The sequence below is a fragment of the Mesoplodon densirostris genome, chromosome 4 (assembly GCF_025265405.1).
Source record: "Mesoplodon densirostris isolate mMesDen1 chromosome 4, mMesDen1 primary haplotype, whole genome shotgun sequence".
NCBI classification, from domain to species: Eukaryota; Metazoa; Chordata; class Mammalia; order Artiodactyla; family Ziphiidae; genus Mesoplodon; species Mesoplodon densirostris.
This window is the reverse complement of record NC_082664.1, coordinates 116,074,176-116,095,527: the sequence shown is the minus strand read 5'-3', so window position 1 is coordinate 116,095,527 and position 21,352 is coordinate 116,074,176. Positions and strand designations below refer to the sequence as shown.

At 49.4% G+C, this 21,352-nt stretch overlaps 1 protein-coding gene across 1 annotated transcript in view; it reads right to left on the bottom strand.

Annotated features, from left to right (window-relative positions):
* LOC132487438 (OTU domain-containing protein 7A-like) overlaps window positions 1–21,352 on the bottom strand; it is a 170,200-nt gene that overhangs the window by 8,649 nt on the left and 140,199 nt on the right. Inside the window, exons 8-9 of the mRNA XM_060095115.1 lie at window positions 16,955–17,082; window positions 14,707–14,856 (exon numbers count right to left, since the gene is read on the bottom strand). Of these exons, the coding sequence (XP_059951098.1) occupies window positions 14,707–14,856; window positions 16,955–17,082 (278 nt within the window). The remainder of the gene's footprint in view (window positions 1–14,706; window positions 14,857–16,954; window positions 17,083–21,352) is intronic.

Sequence of the window (21,352 nt, the reverse complement as noted above, 5' to 3'; positions counted from 1 at the left end):
AAAACCCAAACGAACGTTTTGGCCAACCCAATACCATATGATCCAGCAATCCTACTCCTGGGTATATATCCAGAGAAAACCATAATTCAAAAAGATACATGCATCTCAATGTTCATAGCAGCACTGTTTGCAATAGCCAAGACATAGAAACAACCAAAATGTCTATCAACAGAAAAATGGATAAAGAAGATGTGGTACATATATACAATGGAATATTAGCCATAAAAAAGAACTAAATAATGCCATTTGCAGCAATATGATAGACCTAGAGATTGTCATACTGAGTGAAGTAAGTCAGACAGAGAAAGACAAATAACCATATGATACCACTTATATGTGAAATCTAAAAAAAGGGTACAAATGAACTTATGTACAAAACAGAAATAGAGTTACAGATGTAGAAAACAAATCTTTGGTTATCAGGGGGTAAGGGCAGGGGAGGGATAAATTGGGAGATTGGGATTGACATATACACACTACTATATATAAAATAGATAACTAATAAGGACCTACTGTACAGCATAGGGAACTCTACTCAATACTCTGTAATGGCTTATATGGGAAAAGAATCTAAAAAAGAGTGGATATATGTATATGTATAACTGATTCACTTTGCTGTACACCTGAACCTAACACAACATTGTAAGTCAACTATACTCCAATAAAAATTAAATAAAAAAGTAAGAAAAAGGAGACAGGGAAAGAGAAAAAAAGAACAAAAAACAGGTGGAACAAATAGAAAAGAGCTACCATTAAATGTAAATAGTTAAAATGTACCAATTAATAAATGACATTGTCAGATTGGATATAAATGCAAAACTCAAGTATATACTGACTGTAAGAAATCCATTTTAAATATGAAGACATACATAGGTTAAAAGATACTAATAAAAAAAAATTGGAGTGACTCCAGTGCAAGGCCTGTTACCAAAGATATAGATGAACATTACAATTCTCCATGAAGCTATCACAATCCTACATGTGTGCATGGGCTTCAAAGAACATGAAGCAAATACTAACAAAAATGAAAGGAGAAAGACACATTCATGGATGGAGACTGCCACTTTTCCCTTAGGAAACGACAGAACAATTAGAAAATCAGCAAAGATATAGAAAATGAACTATGTCATCAGAGACCTTGAATTAATGGACATTTATGGAACCCAACAACAGCAGAACACTCATTCTTTTCAAGACCCCATGGAATATTCACCAAGGTGGAACATATTCTTAGCCAACCTTCACAGATTTAAAAGAATAGAAATCATAAAAAGTTTGTTCTCAGACCATAACTAAATAAAACTATGTACCCATAACCAAGAAACATATTTGGAGAATCCTCAACTATTTGCAATTTAAACAGTGTGCTTCTAGATAATCCTATCGGTCCCTAATCCTTGTCCACTGCTGTGATGGTTAATGTTATGTATCAACTTGCCTGGGCTAGGGGATGTCCAGAGAGCTGGGTGTGTCTGGGAGGTGGTCCCGGTAAAGATTAACGTTGGAATTGATAGACTGGGTACAGAGAACTGCCCTCACCAACACGGGCAGGCAGCATCCATGCCATGGAGGGCTCGAATAGCACAAAAGAGCCAAGGAAGGAGGAATTTACTCTCTTTGAGCTGGGACATTGATCTTCTCATGCCCTCAGGCATCGATGCTACTGGTTCTTGGGCGTTTGGACTCAGACTGAATTACACCACTGGCTTTCCTGGTTCTTAAGCTCGCGGTCGGCAGATGGTAGAACTTGGCCTCCATAATTATGTAAACTAATTCCTATAATATATCTCCTCTTATATATATGTCTATATGTATCCCATAGGTTCTGTTTCTCTGGAGATCCCTAACAGAACCACTAATCTGTTTTCCATCTCTATAATTTTGTCATTTCAAGAATGCTATAGATCTAGAATCATACAGAATACAGTCTTTGGGGATTAGTCTTTTCCCTTCAGCATAATTCCCTTGAGATCCACCCAAGTAATTGCATGAGTCATAGTCATTCATTTTTATTGCTGAGTAGGATTCTGTGGTATAGACAGTATGTTGAACCATGCACCCGGGAAAGACATTTGGGTTGTTTCCAGCTTTTGGATATTACAAATAAAGTGGCTGTAAACATTTGTGTACAGGCTTTTATGGGAACATAACTTCTCATTTTTCTGGGATAAATGCCCAGGATTACAATTGCTAGGGTATATGGTAAGTGAGGTTTACTTTTATAAGAAGCTGCCAAACTGTTTTCCAGAGTGACTGAACCATTTTTACATTCTCACCAGCAATATAGGAGCAATCTGGTTATTCCACATCCTCTCCAGCATTTGGTGTTGTCAATTTTTAAGATTTTAGTCATTCTGATAGGTGTGTAGTGACGTCTTACAGTGGTTCTAATGTTGACCATCTTTTCATGTGCTTATTTGCCATCTGTATATCCTCTTTGGTAAAATGTCTGTTCATGTCTTTTCCCATTATTTATTTGGATGGTTTGGAGATTTTTTTTGCTATTGAGTTTTGAGGGTTCTTTGTATATTTTAGATGTAAGTCCTTTGTTGATATGTGGTTTTCAAATATTTTCTCCCAGTCTACAACTTGTCTTTCCTTCTTTCTTCCTTCCCTCCCTTCCTCTCCCCACCCCCTCTTTTTCTCTTTCTCTCTTTGCAGAGCAGAGGTCCAAGTTGTTAATTTCATCTTTTTTTGATCATTCCAATCCCAAAAGACTGCATTCTCTGTATGATTCCAGTTATGCAGCATGCTGGAAATGACAAAATTCTAGAGATGAAGAACAGATTGGTGGTTCTATTAGTCAGGGATCTCCAGAGACACAGAACAAACAGGACACATATATAAGAACTCCTGGGGCTTCCTTGGTGGCGCAGTGGTTGAGAATCTGCCTGACAATGCAGGGGACACGGGTTCGATCCCTGGTCCGGGAAGAACCCACATGCCATGGAGCAACAAAGCCCGTGTGCCACAACTACTGAGCCTGTGCTCTAGAGCCTGCGAGCCACAACTCCTGAGCCTGCATGCCACAACTACTGAAGCCCGCACGCCTAGAGCCTGTGCTCTGCAACAAGAGAAGCCATGGCAATGAGAAGCCCGCACACCGCAATGAAGAGTAGCCTCCCTGCGCTGCAACTAGAGAAAGCCCGCGTGCAGCAACGAAGACCCAATGCAGCCAAGAATAAATGAATAAAAAAAATAAATTTACATTAAAAAAACCCAACTCTTCACCTACCTCTAGGTCCATAGTTGTGCATTTTACTTTTACTTTATGGTTAATTTTTGAGTTAATTTTTGTATAAATGAGGCTTGGGTTTAAGGTTTTGTTTTTGTTTTTTGCTTATGGATGTCCAATCACTTCATCACCATTTGTTTGAAAAGACTATCCATCCTCTATTGAATTTATTTTGTTTCTCTGTCAAAATCATATTTTGTGGGGTTATTCCTGGGTTCCATATTCTGTTCCATTGATCTCTGTGTCTAACTCTCCGTCAATACCAGGTACTGTGTCACGAGCTCTATATTCATTACTTACAAGTCTTACACCAGCTACAGGATTTTTCCTCCAATTTTACAGAAGAGGAAGTGAAACTCTGGTACATAAGTGACTCCAAGCCAAAGCTGGAGCTGTGATTGAAAAGCAGGTCTGCCTTACTCCACAGTGTGTATTTCGTTTTCCACTACTGTGTCACCCTGCCTTTTTTTGAATTATCTGAAATTAGTAGATCGTGAGCATCTAATCTCGTTCATTCATTCATTTATTCATTCAACATTTAATTGCCTCCCAGGTGTCTTGGTGCTGGAGACACAAAGATGAGAAAGACAGGACATCTGGCTTCAAGACATCCAGGATCTGGCCAGTGAAGAACAGGAGCCTTTGAAAAGTGGTCCTTGTCATCCTCCTCCTCTCCCTGCTCCCACCCCCCACAGTGGCCTTGGCTCTGGCTCACCAGTGCCTGAGAACAACCTCCAGTGGGCCTGACGAGGAGTCCTTGGCTGGGCGAGAACCTTGCATCCTTGTGCCTCTGGGAAAAATCAGACTTGCTTTATGAGGATTTGCTTCATGAGACCTCGAGGTGCAAAGCAATGGCAGCCCTGTCCCCTCCACAAACGCAAGGAAAGTGGCGAGTTCCTGCTCGACGAGCTGCCCATGGCCTCACGCTCCAGACCACCCACTAGGCTCTGATCAGGATGCTCTCTTTCCCACAGACCCTTTCCCCAGGAAAACGTCCCCAGAGACAATTCTCTGAGTGGACTTAGGTTATCAGGAAGCCGGCCATTTCTTCTGGATACATGTCCTCTCATGCATCAGACGCAGCCCTGGGGGATGGTTTTGAGGGGGGCTTCTTGGAGAGCAGAAGCAGGCTGTCGTGCTGGCTGACCAAGAGTTTTCCTCCCCATGTCCAGGGGGCAGGACAGGTGCCTGGGGCTTTGTTTCCCTTCTCTTCTGCAGGAGGATTGATGAAGGCCGTGTCCTGTTCTGACACCACCCATCAGAAGCCTGCAGGTCCACGGGGAGCCTGGGGCAGCCTGAGGGAAAGACGGCACTTCATATGGAGATGGGGGCTGGGCTGATTCAGGAGTGGGGGAGATGGCGGCTGGGGGTGCTCCTGGGGCCACTCTTTCTGTGGCTTAGACACCCTGGGGAGGCCTGGAGGAGCCTGTGTCTGTGCCTCCTGCTCCCTCATCTCTCCAGGCCCCAATTTCCTCATGAAAGACCCTTGGCCAGTTCTTTCCGTGTAGCTGAGCACAGCTGGCATCCCTCTGGAACTGAGTCTCAGGCTCCAGAGCTGATGGTCCTTGGGGTGACACAGGTGTTGGTGGACAACTGGACTCTTGGGCATTTGGTCAGCAAGACCCAGCTCTCTGAATTCGCATTCCCCCCGCAAGGCCAGGACAGAGCTCATGGCCTTGAAGTTCCACACATGGCTCCTGGTCACATAGGGGCCCTTCGAGATATTCTTGGGTCAAGAACCAACAATGTCAAAGATGACACCCCTTGTCTGGTCCCTAGGCCCTAGGGTGCAGGGTCTGAGCTAAGACTTTGGATGCCCCGAGAGACTCTTCCTCTTCTCCAACAGTGAGGGGCCTTTGCACGTGTGGCCCAGGCCTCCAGGGGCCATGCTCGAGGCTACAGCAGGAGCAGCAAAGGAACGGGGCGAGCGGTCCAGCAAGGCTGCCTGAAGACCACGCGGGGAGGCAAGTTGGCTCTGCATGCCCAAGCCGAGTGTGTCTTTTAGTGGCAAACTGCAAGCCTAGAAAGTGGCTTAAGAGGAAGGAGGCTGATTGCAAAGACAATGCAGGGAATTTGCATTTTTTAGGCACTTTCTGGTTTCTACAAGCCTTCTTGCTACCATGAGTTCATCTGATTCTTATAATGTCCAGTAACAGGTGGGTTGGTACGTAATTCCTCCCATTATTGTATTCAGACAGGTCCACAGATGGGCCAGTTTGATTAGAATACGATGAAGAAGTGATTTTTAAGTAAAAATTTTAGATAGCTATATTAACAAAATTATATTATAAAATCCAGTTAAATGGAATATTTAATAATATTCATAGCCTGTTAACACCAATTTCTACTTAATAGGAGATAGGTGCTGTTTATTATAAATCAATCCTGTAAGAAAAAGCACAGTTTGTCGTCAAATAGACTGGAAATGAAATGTCACATTATATGTGGTTCGGGAAATCATAAAATATAGATTGGCATTTAATTTAACTATGAGCTGTGCATAAAATACAGATTGAAGACAGAGTTCATGTCCTGTAGTGTGGGGTTATTCTGTTTGGCTCCACAAAATTCCCAAATTGCTCAGTTTTGTAAACGTGGGGTGTTGTTTCTAAGTGGCAAGAGATAAAGTTTCAGGCTGCTCCTGCAAAAACTGTTTTTTTTTTTTTTCAGATATCACATTTTGGGTGTGTTGAGTCTGTTTCCAGTAAATAAACTACAAACTCTGGTGTGATCATCCGTGGATGTCGGTCTCAGCCTTCAGAGCTGACTGACAGCTGCGTGGGCATCACTGTCCAAGCCCCTTGTTCACATCAGCATCCCCTCCTCCGTCTGTGACCAGTTGGCTCTTTAAAGGCTGCAGAACACGGCTCTCTGGGTCACCTGAGCGGGAACCCCTAGGGAAGGCACAGGGACACCGTGAGGGCACCTTGACCCCCATGTGGCCCCTGGATGTGCCCCAGAGGCTCTCAGGCTGTTTGCATTTAGGAGGAAAAGCTATTGAAATAATTACCTTATATATATAAAATATATATATATATATTTATAAAGAATAGAAACAGATGGTACTAACATCTCCCAGGAAGCGAGGCACCCCTCCCCCACCTTCTCCCATCCTGAAGGTCCCTAAGTCACCAGGTGTGAGTTGCCGTTATATCCCAAGCAAACTTTGGCTTGGGTACCACTTCCCGGACCTTGTCTCTGGGAGATGCCTGTTCCCTGATTATCACCCTCTTTGGCCAAGTCTCCTTTATGGAAGTCGCACCATCCACCCTACTAACCTGCCCTAGTGACCCTTCACCAGCTGTGACCATTCCCTGGGGATGGCCCTCCTTCCTCAGTGTCCTCCTCTGTCAAGTGGGCACAGAACATGCAGAGGGTCAAGTGTTGCCCTTGGAAAGGACCTAGACCAGGCCTGCACACAGGAAGTGCCTGCAGGTACTGGCGTGACTGTGGGGTGCAGACTCGGCCCAGGTCTGAGTTTTGCAGCGCCATCTGAGGACGTGGCACAGGGAGGCCACGGGCAGCATGCTGTGGGCATGGGAGGATCCTTCCTGCAAGCTGCAGAACTAGGGTCCAGGTGTCCTGGGGGCAAAGGACTAACATCCTCCCCGTGGAGAAAGCAGGGGACCATCAATCATCTCTGGAAGTTACCACGAAAGTACGGGTAACTGTTATTTACAAAAAGTCCCAAAAGGCACTGGCAAAGCCTTGCCCACTCAGCTTGCCCACCCCTGACCAATCCCTCCAGCCCAAGCCTGCCCACTGCAAGCAAGCCCTGCCTTCTCCCCACGGGCACCCCAGCCTGCAGGACACAGCGGGGTTCTTCCTAGAAGCTGGCCAACCTCAGCAGCGGTGGGTGACAGGCGGCGAGGGAGGCAGAAAGAGCTGTAAGGGAGCAGTGGGTTCTTTCGCAACATAGTTTCAACACAGGGAAGGACGAGAGGTTTAAAGGACACCTTATGGAATTTTTAAGCCGCCAGGAGCTTGGACACATTCAGGTGAGACGCACTGGGCCAAGCAGAAGGAAGGGAGTGGTGGGAAGAAGGCAGTCCCATGTCACATCCTACAACACATTTTGTCTCGTTCTGAGGCTCCCAGAACATCGTTTCTCAGATGCAAGAACAAGACAGCTGCTCTCTCTGGGCCTGTGATGACTGTACCTGTCAGCCTCCATCCCAGGGTGCTGGGAGGTCCAGGGTGGGGGGGCTCCCTCCACAAGGTGTCCTTTGCTTGGGGCAGGGTGACGGCTCTGCTCGGCAGTGGGGGACCAGCAGGTGCCCTGGGCCTTGATGCTCTGTGTCCCACACCCCTGCCTCCTCCCCAGGTTCCGAGACCACAGGCCTGGTGGCTCGGTCCTGAGCCTGGGCCCAGCTGTGGTCTGAGAGTCTCTTATCTTGGCTTCAGAGAATGATGCCCGGTTCCATCCTAGAAACTGGTGTTACTGTACTTTCTTAGTCCCTCTCCTAGCCGAGCTGAGGGCACAGGCTGGGACTCTGTTTTCTTGTCTACTGCACTGAAGGAGGGCTGCAGGCAAGAGAACCGATGGGGCCAGCAGGTGCGTGACAAAGAGCCCCACCGACCCCCGGCCCTCCTTCCTAAGGCCTCCAGTCTGAGGACACCAGTCCCTGAGTTTGGGGCACCTGGTAGCAGAGCTTGTTATGGCCACTTATGAGCTGTCTCTGGGGCCCAGCTCACCTGGTGAGACTCAGCTCTGCTCAGACCCATGCCTGAGGCCTGGCTGACCCCGGGAAGGAAGGAATTCAACTCCAAGCTCTTACCAAGCCAGGTGTGGGCCGTCCGGTACTGTCACTGTCACAAGTGTGCTGTCACAGTGAATACTTGTTGAATGAACCTCCCCGTGGCTCAGGCCCGTGTGGGTGTACACAAGAGAGCTGGAGCCCACCCACAGCCTGTCCCCTGGACCACGGGCCAGCTGCTCATCCCCAGACCCAGACCTTGCTCTCAGATCAGCTGGCACCCACAGCAGGTTTTGGGGGCTCTCGACCATGCATACAGTGGTCCTGCTATTCTGCTGGGCCTCCCAGTGGGACCACCCCTTCCCCTGGAGAGGAGTTGTGAGACTAGCCACGTTCCAAACATCTGCTGGGACCTGGATCTACAGAGCTTGCAGAATATTACTTTGTAAAAAATCCACCACCAGCTACGACAGGTCCCAGGACCCCTACGCATGAGCTGCTGAGGGGTGGGGAGCTCACACACACTGACTAGGCCCCTGATGGATCTGAACGCAGCATCCGCTGGTCAAGAAGGTGACAATGATGAACTGAGCCAGAAATAATGAGAAATATGGCAGTTTCTTATGCATTCCCATGGGCTTGAATAACCTGGTATTCTCATTCTGTCTGAATTGGTTTGCTCGGGCGGCCATAACAGTGGAACACAGAGTGAGGGGCTTAAAGAGTGGACATTTATTCTCTCACAGTCTGGAGGCTGGAAGTGCAAGGACAAGGTGTCAGCAGAGTTGTTTCTTTTTGAGGCCTCTCTCCTTGGCTTGCAGGTGACTGTCTTCTCTGTGTCCTCCTGCAATCCCCTCTCTGTGTGTGTCTGTGTCCTAACCTCCTCTTCTTATAAGACCACCAGTCACAGTGGATGAGGGTCCACCCTAATCACCTCATTGTATTTTAATTACTCCTCTGAAGACCCCATCTCCAAATACAGTCGCAGCCTGAGGCCTGGGGGTTAGCTCTTCAACACATGAATTCAGCCCTTACCAACACCTCTCCCTTCATGACAAGCCAGGGTACCTGAACTCAGAGAAAGTTCCTGTCACTAGTTCACCAAGGAAACGCAGGATCTCGCCTGATACTTTCCTGCTTTTTATGTTTCCAAGGTGGTGGACCTGAGCTTCCTGCAGAGCTGATGAGGGAGGCTTTCCCAGAGCATCATTATGAATTCATGGACTGAAGCAACTTCATCATGTTTCTGCTCCTTCCAGTGATGGTCCTCACTGTCCCTCTTGTCCTGTGGGAGCCTCGTCCATCAGCCCAGAAGCCCTTCTGACACTACCCTCGTGGTCTTTGAAGATGCCTTGTTTCTTCCAGGGCAAGATGCGATGGGATCTTTGTGTATACTTCCTGCCCCAGATCTGGCCGTGCTCTTAGACACCGGAGTTTGGGGGCAAACAGGACCTGCTTGCAGCAGGGGATGGCGGCAGGGGCTTGCCTGGAACAGAAGGTGAGGAGGCTGCAGGTGGGATGGAGGGGCCTGGTCATCTCCAACATTCCTGAAACACCCCACCTGCCCCGGGGGGCCTGCCTGCCCCACAATGTTGAGAGTGTGGGTGTGTGTGACAACCAGCCCTCTTCCTGTCTTAGCCATGTCGAGTTGGGTTTTGGTGACCTGCGGTCGAAGGGGCTCTAACCTGCAACCAGGAAGCCCTGTGAACGGATGGAAGCCCCGCATGGCAGGGAAGGGCAGGAAGGAAGAGGATGGTTTCCCACTACCTTTCCGCTCACTGAGCATCCGTGGTCCTCGTAGGCAAGGATGCTATGGGGGTGGTGACCTTAGTGTCTGTACAGAGCTTCCTGGGAGGCTCCCTGGGGGCAGAGTGCAACGCAGCTTGAAGGCACAGAGCTGGAGACTTTCTGGAAGGCGGAGTGAAAAGCCCCGGGCCAGGCCGAGGTCTCAGTTCCGCAGGATCAGAAGGCTCCTGCCCGCTTTGGGGTGGGGGGTTCCTGGCACAGAACCAGGGCTCTAGGAGAGAAAGCCTCTGAGCATGAAACTTCCTGGTGGCATTTAGATGTGGGGGGCACAGGAACGTGCCATCAAGTCAGCCGCGAGGCTCCAGGTCTGTCTCTCAGCAGGACCGCCCCTGCCCCGGCTCGTCCTCCTGTGGGGGCGTGGCCACGGCCAGGACCGCAAGGCACATGCGCCACCCTCACCCGGGCAGCCCGGTACCTGACATCCACGGGCGGTACACGGCGGCCCTGAAAGCAAGGCTGCTTCTCTCTCTGTGTTGAAATAGAATGGATTTTCTCCTAAGGAGCACCGCACTGACAGCCTCATGCACCACTGCTTTTTAGGGGATTGAGAGCCTAACAGCCAACGTGCTTTATTTCCAGATGAGGACCCAAGTTGGTAAAGAACTCATTTTTGCACTTTTGCCCTTCCCCAGATGAGTGGTCATTGCTGGTGAAATAAAGAGGAGAGTCCAGATGGAAATGCCTGGAAACATCACATCCCCTCCCTGATTCAGAGCTGGCTTACTGAACCCCCACCCACCACCTCACCCCCTTCTTCCTCCACTGCACTGGCTTCTCAGGCTGCTCTGGAGCCGGGAAACTGCAAGTATGGAGCTCAGCCTTAGTAAGATGCCAGCACGAGTTGAGGGAAGGTGTTCTTCCCAACTGAAATGACAAAGTTTCAAGAAGAGAGGCATTTGGTCCAGCCTGGAATACGGATGTGATGCCTGGAGCTGCAGCAACTGTTCTATGACCATAAGGCTGAAACCACACGATAAAGATGGTGGAGCAGGGAGAGGCTGGAGCCTGAGTACCTGAGAATGTCTAGAGCTGATGCACCAGCCCTGGACCACCTACCTCAGGACTCCCTGTTAGAGAAGCAGCAGCAGCAGCCATTTTCTCCTTTGAGCCCCTTGCAGCCCAATGCTATTCTGAACTATCTTCTTCTGGGGGCTAATATCATGGCCTTCTGTGGTTGCTTCCATTTTCTTGGCATCATAAAGGCTGAGAAGAGAGGCTGAGTCTGTTCCCTGAGCAGGTTCCTGACGTCTTCTCAGCTTCTCCCCACCGTCCTCAACCACCGGGTAACAATGGCAGAATTGCTAGGATCTGGTATTTGCAGAAAGCCCCCAACAGCCTCTACCGTCAGGCTGGAAGGTAGGACAGTGCCCCACAGGAACCCTGGGATAGGCTTCCTCTGGTGATGGCTCCACGGACAATGTCTGCTCTGTTCCTCCTGCCCATGGCAGGTCCTTTCAGGGAGATGCTGGGCACTAATGGTGGCCAGAAAGGGAGCCAGTCAAGGCCTTTAGGTTTATCTTTGAAGCAACATTTAAGGATCAGGGGACAGGCCTGGCTTTGGGACAGGCAATGACATTCCCAGGGGTGACTGAGGACTTCAGTGTGTGGAAGTGACCATGGTGGTCACTTCATAATTAAGTGGTGATGTCCTTAAATATGTCAAATGAAAAGACACCAACTGGGAGAGTGGGCGGAAAGGAAGAGAAAGGGCAGAGGACAGGGGAGGGGGAAGGGAATGAGGGTGAGGAAGGGGAGGAGAAAGCATTCATTTCCAGGGAGATGGGTGTTATTTTACAGGCAACAGATAAGGGGACAGGCTGGGAGGGCACATGGCGCCCCTCGGGCCACGCAGTGAGGACACGGCAGCACCCAGGCCCAATGCCGTCATGCTCCTATGACATGTGCTTGCTGGGCCACACCAGCAACATGCCAGCCACCCACGAGCAACATCCCTGCATCAGCCCAGCACTTCTGCTCAGGTCTATCTGTCTGTTCTTCTCAGTCAGAATAATTGCTCCCCTGCTGAATGGAGCTCGTGCCTGCTCGGGAAACATCCTGCCTTGTATAGTATGTAGCTTGATGGGGTTGCCTGTCTCCCCTACAAGGTGTTAAGGGTCCCAAGGCAAGGACACTGTCATCTTTGGGTCCCCAAACCTGGATGCAACAGGTGCTTCACTGAATGGGCCCTCAGCCCCCCAAACAAATACTGCATGCAGGACCACTGGACTTCAGGCCAGTGGGAGGAGCAGGAAGCAGGGTTGCGCCTACCAGCACCCACCAGCTCAGTGAGGGTGGCACAGGGGATGTGTCGGTAGCAATACTTAAAGCCTCAAAGTCTGCAGAACATTTGTATTCTTTCCCAATGTGTGAGGGCCTGACATGTAGCACAGAGGTTACCCAGCCAGTGGGAGCCGCTTACATGTGCTTTGCTTCTGTTTGTGCGATGGTCGTGAGGACTGAATGGGTCAACGTGCAGCCCTGCACATTGGTCACGTGAGGGCTGTGGAGGCAGGGACCACACTGCTATTAGGAGCAAGCCAGCAGGCGGAACTGCAGGAGCCCACAACACAGCTTCTCAGAACCCACACTGGGACCAGAATCCACTTATGGGAAAAACAAGTTTTAGAGGTGAAACCACCTGCACCTCTGCAACGCTCCCTTGCTAGGCGGTAACCCCTCCACATTTGTCCTTTTATTGAAGAGCACCTTCATATTGGCCTTGAAAGCATCCATAAGCAGTATCTGGAAGGCCTGAAAGAAAGCTCAGTGCCTCTGTGAGGAGGGAGCCAGGCTCTGAAGGCCCTGCTCAATAACTGGAGATGCCAGCCCTGGGACTTTGATCTCTCCCTGACCACAGAGTCTCTGGGAGACTGGATGAGAGGCCCCGCACCTGGCCTGGATCCCTGGTCCTTAGAAGGGCTCTCTTTTTAAAAATTTCTAAATGAAACACAGCCAATTGTATTCAAATTCTCCAAAATTTATACTCGATATGTTAATTGTTTCTAAAATGTTTCACCTTTATATAATGGTTTTATTATTTCACCTTTCTTTTATAGTTTTTTTCAGTTTTTTCTGTACAGCTCTTCTATAGAAGCCAAAGTCCTGAGTTGCCCAGTTAGGAGCCTCTGACCTACTATCCTGATTAAGTTTCTTCTTAATATTCATGGCCAACATCTGGCTTCTAAATGAAAGGCTTTTGGTCTTTTCAATCACTTGCTGATAGGGTGAGGCTGCAGAGAAAGGGCCCTCCTGTCTCTCAAGAGCCGCGGTGAGCTTTGAGAAGAGCTGGAAGCCGTGAGGGAGGTGCCAGCTCTCACTGGCCAAAACGCAGAGAGACAACAGAAAAGGCAAATGGCACCAAGCCTTAATGATGAAACATGTCTTCTATGGCTAAAGTGAGATGTCTGTAAATAGCACAGGAAAAGGACGTGATAGTTCCCTTACAGCCAGTGGCAGCCCTGCTCCCTCTACTTCTGGACTCACATCACCACAGGATGAGCTGCCATGGATCTCCTGGGACCACATCCTATGGCAGGGACCCTGAAACTGGTCACTCTTTCCTTCTTTTAGTATCCTGGGAGTTCTCTGTCTAACCAGATGCAGAAGTGAAAAAGGATGAGTTTCCCTTTCTTTGCTCAGTTAGTCACACATCCATCAGCAGTTAACATTCCAAACAAAATCCCACCATTTCCACAGCAGACACATAATGCATTGACTGAAGACAGGCCCCACGTGCGTCTATGTGACTGGTGGTTGGAGTTGTGCAGTGCACAGCCTGTGGGCCCAGCCCGGCAAGCCTCTCTGCAGCACTGAAATGGCTCCTGGCAGGAAACTCCCATGTAATGATTTGAATGGAAAAATCCATCTTTTGATTCAAAAGCTTACTTTAGAGCAGAGGCTGGCAAACATTTTCCGTAAAGTGCTCATTAGTAAATATTTTAGTCTTTGCAGGCCACACAGCCTCTGGGGCTGCTTCTCAACCCTGCTGTTAGGGCACAAAAGCAGTAGCCACAGACAATACGTCTTTGAACAAGTGTGGCTGTGTTCCGATAAAACTTTATTTACAAACAGGCAGTGGGCTGTAATTTGCTGACTCTCTGCACTAGACGGGCTCTTAATTAATTAATTAATTAATTATTAAATGTAAGTTTATTACTAGTCCAGAGTTTTAATATTTTGATCGTCTGGTTGGTCTAACAAAGTAGACGGGCTTTTAAAAATTACATCTGAGATTAATTACATCCATATAATATATGTGTACATGTGAAAGGCAACCACAGTGAAAGTTATTTAAGGGTGGCTTGATTATTAATTTGCTTCATATTTTAAATTAAAAGTTGTCTGTGGCATTATTTTCTTTTTTAAAAAACAAGTATAATTGATTTACAATGTTGTGTTAGTTTCAGGTGTACAAGCAAAGTGATTCAGTTATACATATATATGTATATATTCTTTTTCAGATTCTTTTTCCTTAGAGGTTATTAGAAAATATTGAGTATAGTGCTATACAGTAGTTCCTTGTTATTCATCTATTTTATATATAATAGTGTGTATATGTTAATCCCAAACTCCTAATTTTTCCCTCCTCCCCTTTCCCCTTTGGTGACCATAAGTTTTTTTTCTGTCTGTGAGTCTGTTTCTGTTTTGTAAATTAGTTCATTTGTATCATTTTTTTTAGATTCCACATATAAGTGATATCATATATTTGTCTTTGTCTGACTTCACTTAGTATAATAATCTAAGTTTCTTAGTATGATAATCTATGATAACGATAATCTAAGTCCATTCCATCCATGATGCTGCAAATGGCATTATTTTCAATGATTTTTTTTTTGCATGCATATGGTAGTTTTAGGCAAAACCTATCATTGCTGAGTGCGCTTCCCAGGGAGGTCTCCATATTCCACCTCCTGCCCCTCCCGGCCCACCCCTTCCCCACCTTGCACCGTTAGGTGGCGGCGGGCGTACCTTGTTCTCTCTGCTGGTCTCTCTGCTCCATGGACACAAGGGCAGAGAAATGCGCTTGGTCGTAGGCAAGAACCAGAGGTGAGCAGTGGCATCTGTTGGGAGGCACCTCCAAGGGCAGGTAAATCCCTCCGAAGGGGATTGGAGCAAATGCTGCAGACACAAACAAGGGTGAGGGCATGTGGAGCTGGAAGGGACGTGGACAGCATCCCTCACCATCCTGGGGGAGGTGACAGGGCAGAGGGAAGGGTGGGCGGGCTCAGGCTGCAGCCCCGGGTGTTGTCATCTGTCACCTACTCCACAGCAGAGGGGCCTCCACCCACCTGGCAGGAGTGCCCTGGGAGCTAGGTGATGCTTGCTACCGATGGATGAGGAAGCCCAGGCTCGCAGGGGCCAGGCCCATTAGACCCCAAGTCCTGTACCTGACCAGGGCACCCTGCTCCACCTGCCTCCTTGGGCAGAGTCCTCCTGGCTCGTTTGTCCCTGTCAAGCTGCACCCTAGGAACAAGCAGGGCTGAGGGGATTCTGCTGTGACCTGCGGGCCTGCCTGCCTGCTGCCCTGAGTCCCGCCAAGGTGATCAAAACGCCCACCCCAGATGGTCAGCCAGGACGTGTGCTGATGGCCACCTAGAAACCCGTGTTTTCCTGAATGTACTTATTCCTCTCCTGTGTTCACGAAAGCATCTGCATACAGAACAACATATGTGCTGCTTGAGAGCTTATTTGTTCTAGGTTTTGAGAAGCTCAGTGAGAGCACTCCAGGCCCAAGTCGTGAGTCAGATGGGAAATGAGGGACGGGGATCAGCTCCTTTAGCAACCGGGACACAGCCTTGTTCATTTCCTTACCAAACGGGGGAAAAAGCCTAAATCCTCACTGAAATACAGTAAATACTGGAAATACCTGCCCTGACATGGCATCTGTTTTTTAATTACAAAGAACCTTGCCTCTTGGCCTCAGACTCAGTGACTCACTGCCCTTCTGTGGCAGGAAAGGACAGTCGACGTCAGGGATGTCTTTGATGAGCTCAGGATTCCTCCCCACCCTCGCTTTGTCTATATCAGTGACCATGGCTCTGCCCACCTCTCTGCTGAGAGGCAGGATGGGTCCACCTTTGAGAGGGCTGCACCCTCCAGGACAGGTGCAAGGGAAGGAAGTGTGGACCCAGCTCTGTGGGATTTGATGAGTACAGGGACCCCGATGGGAGGCCGGGCTCTGCACCCAGAGAGCTGCAGACCCCAGCAGGCCTGCGTCACTGGGAGTGACCAAGGTACTCCCAGCTCCCTGCCTTCTGTGGTAACCACAGCCACGAGAGGCAGGGCACTTACACTAGGGTGACCTTCCTGGCCCGTCCACCATCCTGGCCCCTCCTCTGTTCCTCCTTTTCAGAGAGCATGGTGCCCTGTGTGCTCCAGCAGAAAGGCTAGAGGGAGGACATGCGTGGAGCCCTCCCTGCCTGGGTGGACCCTGCTTCCTAAAGGCCTCAGCCGAGGGCGGGGGTACATTGTGTGGCCTCTCTGGGCTTCGGGCTCGTCGTCTGTAAAGCGGGAGGCAGTGTCTACCCTGGGAGGTGGTGGCCTGGCCGAGGGAGAGGGTGCACGTGACGGGCAGTGCGGCGGGTACCGGCCCTGGGAAGCCCTCCATCCCTTCCTCCTTCTCCCCCAGCCCTGGTCCCATCACAGCCTTGCGGATGACTTTGCATTTTCTGCCTTTCTTGTTTCTTCTTTAAGACCCATGCGAGGGGCAGGAGGGGACTGGAGTGGCTGAGTGGCCAAGTGGCCCTGGGATGAGGCTGGCACTGCTGGAGGGTGTGGGCAACGGGTGGGGCCCGGAGCCCCTCAGGGTTCATCCCCGCCCCCACTCAGCCACATTTCTCCTGCCGTGGACACACAGGGTGGATGGACGGCCAAGAGTAATCTCTCCTGGGAATTCCCTGGCTGTCCAGTGGTTAGGACTCTGCACTTTCACTGCTGAGGGCCCGGGTCCCATCCCTGGTCGGGGAACTAAGATCCCACAAGCCGTGTGGTGCGGCCAAAAAAAAAAGATAAAAAAGAAAAAAGAGTAATCCCTTCTCTATGGGGAGGAGCAAGAAACGTGGAGTCGAGGAGAAATAAGATCTTTGTCCAGGCAGAGTAAGGCTCTGTGTCCTTCTGGAGGCTCAGCCATTACGCTGGACTGTCCCTTCCTTACTCGGGATGTTACGCTTTCTGGGTGATGAATAAAATCCATCTGTTTCGTTCTAAGTAAACTTACCTTCCCCGCCTGAGTCCCTCAGCATCGTATCTGCTACAACGACGATGGGCCTCCTTAATATGTGGGCAAGGACGAAAACGTGGAACTCCTCCAGACTCTCGTACACGGGGTCCTCGGCGTTGTCCATGCTGGGGACACAGCGAAGCAAGCCTGTCACTGGAGCGAGTCGGGACAGGGAGTGGAGGACAAAACACCTCCCCGTGGCCCTTCCCTGTGTGGACCCTGGCCGTCGTGGCCATCTGAGGCCACGGCCCCCCTCCACGCCACTCGATGTTGGCAAGCACACTGAACGCAGCTCTCCACCCTGACCCTGGGGTGGGTGGTCTCAGGAGAGAAGCCGAGGCAGAGAACCTGGCAACATGGGCAGCCAGCTCCCTTTACGATGCAGCCTCCCTGGTGGCAGAGGCGCCCAGAGTGTGTGACAACATGGGGGCTGGTTCTCTGGGCAGGTTGACAAGGATGCAGTTGGGGCAAGAGGCATGGTGGCTCCCCCTTGGGTTCATGCTCACATCCAGCAGCTTAGGCTGAAGCTTTACCCTCAGCGGGGCAGGTATGCCTGGGCACGTCTGATGGGCCGGTGGGTCCACTGCTACCAAGATCTGTGGGCCTTTCTAGGGGATACCCCGACTGAAGATGGTGGTAAGAAGGCTGCCTTGAGCAGTAGTGGAGGGAGTGACAGAATGCCCAACCCAGGCCACTCGGACCCTCCCCAGCCATCCCCTGGCTCTTCTCCGATGCTCAGGGGAAGAGTGGGCTCCAAAACCTGCATCACTCATGACTGTAGGACATGGGCAGAGAACTGTAGCCTTGATGTCTCTCAACAACCAGGCCAATCCAAAGGGAAGAAGCATGGAGAGAGGAAGGCCAGTGCCCCGAGGTTGATGGGGCCTCTTGGGCACTCGAATGGGGCGGGGCACCCAGAATTAACTGAGGGTGGTCTCTGAGCAGGTGGGGCAGAGTTAGCAAGTGTGGCCCTGCTTGAGAATTCTGGGGTGGGGTGGCCTGGGGAAAGGGTTCTATGTACCTAGCGTGCAGCCAACTGCTTGTGTGGCTTCTAAAACAAAGGCTCTGAATCCTTGGGGATGCCTCATAATCACCTGGGGAGTTTTGTTGTTATTGTACCAATGGTTTTTTCTTGTTCTTTTTTTGGTGACTCAATATACCTTATTTTAATACTTAAAAAAATATTGGCAGCACCTAAATGCTCACAAAAAATTTGCAGAGTATAAATAACTTGTTTTTCCTTCAGAGCCATTCGAAAGTAAATTGCCAACCTGAAATCCCATCACCCTGGCAGAACTTCAAGTGCATTTCCTGTGAGTGGGGTTACGTTCCTGCAAATATATTCTCCTACATATCCATTAGAATTGGGAATTCGTCTAATCACGAATGCAACAATGCATCTGTCACCGTGAAAGACCCCAGTCACCACGTGCCATCTGCCCCAGTTCTGGATGGTGTACTGCATTCAGCTGTGGTGCCTCTTTAGCCGTCCTCAGTCTGGAACATTCCTCAGGGTACTTGACGTTCAAGACCTAGGCCGTTTTGAAGACCACAGGCCCAGTATTGTGTAGAATGTCCATGGTCTGGGTGTGTGTTTCCTCACAATCAGAGCAGATTGGGTTACACTGCATCGTTCTCGTGGTGTCCAGTTGGGTGGATCTCTCTTGTGGCCATGGGCCAGGCTCCCCCTTGCAGAGCTGCTCACTTCCTCTCCGTAATTAATAAGAATTTTATGGGGAGGAACTTGGAATCTACAGACATATTCCACTCCTCACCAAGCCTTGATACATTTACTGATATCCCTCTGGATTCCAGGCTTCTATTTGATTCACTGGGTTATAATCCATCCATGTGATTATTTTGATGCTCAGATATGCGCCCTGGTCAGTGGGGCTTGTTCAAGTGGGATCTGTGTCTGTGTGACAGCCCCCGTCATTTTTTAGAGCACATCCTTGCTTTCCAGCACAAGAAGATGGTCAAGGTTGTGAACTAAAAATGCCACCTGCTATTTAAGTAAACAAAGGCTGTTGCAGCCATCAGCCACTACAGGTGCCCTAACGGTGAGCCCTGAGGGAACTCAGGATGGAAGCAGGATGGCCCCTCTCCCCCATCTAGCAGTCAGCTGTGGCAGCCACTCCCGACAGTGCACACTGAGGGGACCCAGGATGAGAAAACACAGGATACTGGCCCCAGAGAGCTGAGGTACATATTGACAGGAATGATTTCAGTGAGCCCAGACTCTTGCATCTTCCCATACACAGAAAAGCACTAAATTCCTTAACTTGAGATGTCTGGTTTTCTTGAATTAACAGTAATCTTCTGATGTTCTGACCACCCGGTCTTTGATACAAAAATGCCTATGTATCCTGTTTCCCCTCCTTCCCTCTTTGGAGCCGTCCCTCAGAGCTACCTGACAGTCTGTGTCCCAGGCTTAAGTCCTCAGTTCTGTCCATCGAATAAAACATAACTCTCAACTTTTAGGTTGTGCATTTTTTTTTCAGTCAACAAGATTCATCTTGTATCTCTTCTGCTTCAGCCCTGGATTCAGCCATATCTCCTGTTTTTGTTTTTTTTAAGATAGTGGATAATGGTGTTTAGAAGCCAAAATATGGTTATTGCTGATGTCATTGCTCCTGGACTCAGTAAATAGAGCTGGGGAATGCGTGTGTGCGTGTGTGTGTACACACCCACACGTGTACACAGACATTTTCATCTGTCATCTATCTATCCATCCATCTATTATCTATCTATCTATCTATCTACCTATCACCTATCTATCTGAAACTTTGAGTCCCCTGATACTCCCAATTCCAATCTAACACCCAGAGTTCATTCTACTTGTAACTCCTTTCTTCAAAAGTGAGAAACCTGGTTTCTACCAATCTTAAGCTATTTCCTTATTTGATCCTGGTATGTAAACAGCCCCCAACCAATGCTGCTTCCCTTCCCCTGAGTTGCCCTCTTCACTCTGTCTGGCTCTGACACCCTGATCTTGGTCTCTGTGTCCTGCCACGCCCCACTCTGCCCACTGTAGGTGCCCACCTTGCTTTGATGAACCTATGGATTTAGGACTGAATTTTTCAGGGAGGGAAGGGAAGTGGAAGAGGAGTGTGTTAAATACATACACACATGCCGAGTCTAACACAGTGCTCTCCGGTGTGCATTCCCAAACATCCTGGGTAGTTATCCTGTCCAGCCACAGCTCAGAGGGTATGTGAGGTCAAGGGCTCTGAGCGGGTGCTCGCTCACCCCAGTCACACAGTGAGTGCTCACAGGCAGGTGTATGGCTGAACGAGACAAGCAGCAGCACGGAAAAGACAGAACACAGACTTACAGCCTGCGTACTCAAGAGAAAAATACCCCACCAGCTACGCAGAGGGGACCCACAACAACCACGGTGCAACGGCTGACTAAGTATTAACACCACTGTAGTGGCATGGCTTTCTGCTCATACAAAACTCAAAGCAGGGCCATTGTATTTCAAACTGAAAAAAACAGCACATATTTACTGAGTACTTGCTACAAGCTGGCACCATGAAAGGCACTGCAGAGGCCCCCAGGTAACATCTGTCCATCCAGCCATCTTTTATCCCTCCATCCACTCATCCACCCACCATCCATCTGTTCACCTGTCCATCCATCCATCCAATCATCCATTTGTCTATCTATTCACCCATCCATCCATCCATCTACCCATATATCCATCCATCCAATCAGCCATTTGTCCATCAATTCACCTATCTACCCATCCACCCATCCATTTATCCATCCATCCATCCACCCATCCACCGCCCACCTGTCTGTCTGTCCAACCATCCCAGATCTGTGCTAGGGCTGGAGCATGCAGTTTCACCACATACATCTGGAGGCCTCATGGCCAGACATGGGCAGCAGTGATGGGGGTATAGGCCCAGCTGGGAGGGGGTTATGGAGATGAGCCTGGAGCAGAGCGACCTTTCTTCACTCTTGTTTTGGTGTTGAACATGAGAGCCAAAAGTCAACTGTGATTCTGCTCAGTGGCCCAGGAGGTTGCAGAGAGGGTCCCAGCTCTACCCTGGGTGTAGCTGGAGAATCCCAATGTTCTTCCTTACTTGCTCCAGCTCCTTGCTCCCAGGGTGCAGGGAGCAAATTTGAACTGGGTGTGGGTCCTGGTTCTGTGCTCTCCTTTCAAAACCATAGCCATGCCCTTGTGCTTCAAAAGCCTCAGGGGCTATTCCTGTTCATTAAACGCAAGCTGGAACACTGGCTCAACAACTCCTCAGGCTCCTCTGAGGGGCAAATGGGCTCATGACTGGGACAACACTTTGGAACAGTGACCTGCGCATGTGAGTTACTGTGATGGAGCCCGCTGGTAGAAATCAGCTCCAGCAAAACCAGTCCTGAATATTAACCTCC